The sequence below is a fragment of the Hordeum vulgare genome, chromosome 5H, assembly GCF_904849725.1.
Source record: "Hordeum vulgare subsp. vulgare chromosome 5H, MorexV3_pseudomolecules_assembly, whole genome shotgun sequence".
Taxonomy (NCBI): domain Eukaryota; kingdom Viridiplantae; phylum Streptophyta; class Magnoliopsida; order Poales; family Poaceae; genus Hordeum; species Hordeum vulgare.
Window position 1 is genome coordinate 165,988,984 of NC_058522.1, and position 3,226 is coordinate 165,992,209.

General features: G+C 39.0%; 1 protein-coding gene across 1 annotated transcript; it reads left to right on the top strand.

Annotated features, from left to right (window-relative positions):
• Positions 1-480: 480 nt before the first annotated feature.
• Positions 481-2,549, top strand: LOC123396453 (probable ubiquitin-conjugating enzyme E2 33). The gene is made up of 7 exons (XM_045091386.1): positions 481-566; positions 686-749; positions 906-967; positions 1,052-1,091; positions 1,400-1,427; positions 1,843-1,934; positions 2,324-2,549. The coding sequence occupies exons 3-7, from the start codon at positions 907-909 to the stop codon at positions 2,547-2,549; spliced, it is 447 nt and encodes a 148-aa protein (XP_044947321.1). The 5' UTR covers positions 481-566; positions 686-749; position 906.
• Positions 2,550-3,226: the final 677 nt, after the last annotated feature.

Here is a 3,226-nt window from a genome sequence, read left to right on the forward strand (position 1 = left end):
ACCTTTTCTGCAGTCTAATCCATGTTTGTCTTCCAATTACACTCCCTACATTCGTATGAAGAAGGCATAAATTTCTGTTTGCAAACCTTAAATAAGGCTAGTGTCAGAAATTCCCTTTCCACTTTGCCTCTAATTAATTACTGCCTGGCGTCTTTGCCCACCATGGAAAATTCCAAGTCCCAGTTATCCTTGTGCGCCCTTGGCCTATAGCACAACATGCATGGCATTGAAAGCAGCCTGACGTCCACGCCGTTTTCTTCCAGCCTGCATGTGGCAACCAATTCAAGCGTACATCACGAGATTAATGAAGGTGAACCAGGGATAATTTAGGAAGAAAACATTTGAATCACACCCTGTGCCTTTTTTTTAAAACGTCCTGAGAAGAAGAAAAAATGCCCTTTTCATTGGAACGGAGGGAGTGTCATTTTCATCGCTGGCATGCTTAGTAACAGTGTTGTCTATATTTTTGCCGATTTTCAAGTTTGTATCACACCATCATCTACTTAATGCTGTCTTTTGGTTGACAGATTTTGTACTTGAAGGAAGTGTAGCCACACCCTTTGAAGGTAAATATGATGCATATTTGAAACTACTATCTTCTATGTACTGTCCTATGCCAGACAATATCTTACTGTATAACTTGATATTTAACAGTCTTTTTGCACTTGTTTTTGTCCCCCCAAAGGTGGATATTACTATGGGAAGCTTAAATTTCCTTCTGATTACCCTTTTAAGGCTCCAAGTATCAGGTACTGAAACATTAGAGCATTGGTTGTTGTGCTTTTTTAATGACAATTCCTTGTTATTTGGATGTTTAAAAGGAAAGCAATTAGATAAAATGTTGTATCGAATTAATAAATTGACTCTTCTTAGATTTGTACTTACAATTTGTCTTTGTTTTGCAGCATGACAACCCCCAGCGGCAGGTTTGCCCCTCACAAAAGGATATGCCTATCAATGAGTGACTGTAAGCATCATACTGTAATCAAATAATATTTTACTTTTTTCTGATCGGGATTGAAATGATTCTCATATTGCTTTGCTTTTGCAGTTCATCCAGAATCTTGGAATCCCATGTGGTCTGTAGCAAGGTATGCACATAATGATATCTCTACCTTGGGCCTGGGGAATATATTTTTCATTGACATATTTTAAAATATTTTGTGGGTAACTATACCAATCACACTTTCAGCTCTATGTTTGAACATAGATGTGTCCCCATAAGATGTTTCCCCTTTAAATTTCAGCTACTTGAGTTTATGGTCTTCAGTTACTTGCCCTCAAAAATGCTCAACCGCAATTTTCTTATTTTAACATTGTCAATCTGTGAATATATTTTGCTGTATGATATTCTTGTGTTTTTCTCTTCACTGGTCTCACATACGCTTTTGTGTTGCAGCATTCTAACAGGGCTCCTCTCATTTATGGTAAGTTGTTACTTTCTCATCATCTACGAGTTAACAAAAATACTTCAATTCCATTCTTAATTGTTGACACATAGTATATGGAGATGAACTGTTATTGAAGTCTAGCAATTTGTATTATAAATAATTGTTAAGCACTACTGCGAGCAATTCTTTTGAGTGTTTTTACACAACCGATGTTGGTATTTCACTTGCAAGGACAGAGTACTATTGGTCAAGTGTTTCAGTTCTTCTGAAAATCTTAATTTTCATGCTAGCCAACTAAATCTCGTATTCTGGTGCTTGAAGTGCAAAAGATATGCTTGTACACCTTGCTTTTTTTTTATACCCTTACAACCATCTTGTTCACCAAAGAACATAATTATTTTCAGCTTCTAGCCTTCTGATGTAAACTGTACAATTGTTCTTGTATTTGTAGATGGACGATGCTCTTACAACTGGAAGCATCACAAGTACAGATGGAGAGAAGAAGCGTTTGGCAAAGGCTTCGCGTGCTTATAACTGTGAGAGGTAAATGCATTTCACTGCAAGATAATTTTAATTCTTTCCGGTGTGACTGAGAAAAATGTTGATCCTTCAGGAGCGGAAATTAGCAGAAGCTTTCACTTACGGTTAGTAAACGTGCTTCCATAATTAATATCTTAGTTTTTATTTTTAGGGGATCCTATATCTCATTTAGTAAGCCCTATGCCCCAAATACAACGAGCTCATGTCTGTTAAATCGCTGCATGATATTGCTGTAATTTCATTTACTTAATTCACTTTTAGATGACTGGCATTTGTTGGCTTGTGCTGAAATGGTCTTCATTATTGTCTCATGTCTTGACCTCGCCTTCTGACACGAGTTATTCCCTGTTCCAAACCATGAGGTATAAATCAACACTGCTTTTGTTCCACAGCAAAAAATGCCTGCACTTCAGGAAACTGTTTCCTGAGTATGTCGAGAAGTACAACCAACAACAAGAAAAGGAGCAAACTGGTGCGGAACCAGAGCCGCAGGAGAACCCTGCCCCAGCTCCTTCTCCTGCCGCTGTCCAGCAAGCGGCAACTATGGTGAACAATATAGGAAGACCAGTGGCCGTGGCGGCTCAGTCTTTTGTGTCTTTTGTTCTGATACATATCTAAGCTACTTTGGTCGCTGATGTTTTCTCATCTTCAAGGTCTAGAAATGTGTCGGAAGTAGAACATTATTCATTTTCATGCTAGATTAAGAAAGGCTTGCTAATTGTGACTATTGCCTGTGCTAAACAGTGCTCTTTCTGCTGGGTATCTCACCATCTCTTTCCAAGTGATGCTTAACAATTTTCTCTTTTTTTTCTTGCGTCGCTGCTTATTTGGTGGTTGGGTTGTGGTTGGGAGCGATCAGTATTGGGAGTCGTCTTCGCGCATGCGATCACACGGCCTTGCAACATGGCCAATATCAGTTCGCTTGGCTGCCATGGCTACATGAGCGCGTGTAATAGGTTTACAATCTGCTTATACACTCCTTGACAGTTTATATTCGTGACAACGCATAAGAATTCAACTAGGTAAGAAGTAGAGCGACAACAACGAAGTTCGAACGAAGGAGCGGATTGAGATACAAGACAGACAAGGGAGAGCAAGGCTTATCCGGTGGAGAAAAATAAGATGCTTGTCAAGGAAAAGTATAGAATGACATGACCTTAATATAACACCTTAACAAACTACACCTAAAACGGTATTATTATGTTGTCCCGTAACAACGTACGGGCATTCAACTAGATGACCACGTAATGCATCGCGTCAAAGAGATATACCTTTGGAATTATGCCTCTGGAAAC

Coding starts and splice junctions, on each gene's coding strand:
- LOC123396453 (XM_045091386.1), top strand. CDS start 907: ATGACAACCCCCAGCGGCAGGTTTGCCCCTCACAAAAGGATATGCCTA. Junction 968..1,051: donor ATGCCTATCAATGAGTGACT/GTAAGCATCATA, acceptor TTGCTTTTGCAG/TTCATCCAGAATCTTGGAAT. Junction 1,428..1,842: donor CAGGGCTCCTCTCATTTATG/GTAAGTTGTTAC, acceptor TTGTATTTGTAG/ATGGACGATGCTCTTACAAC.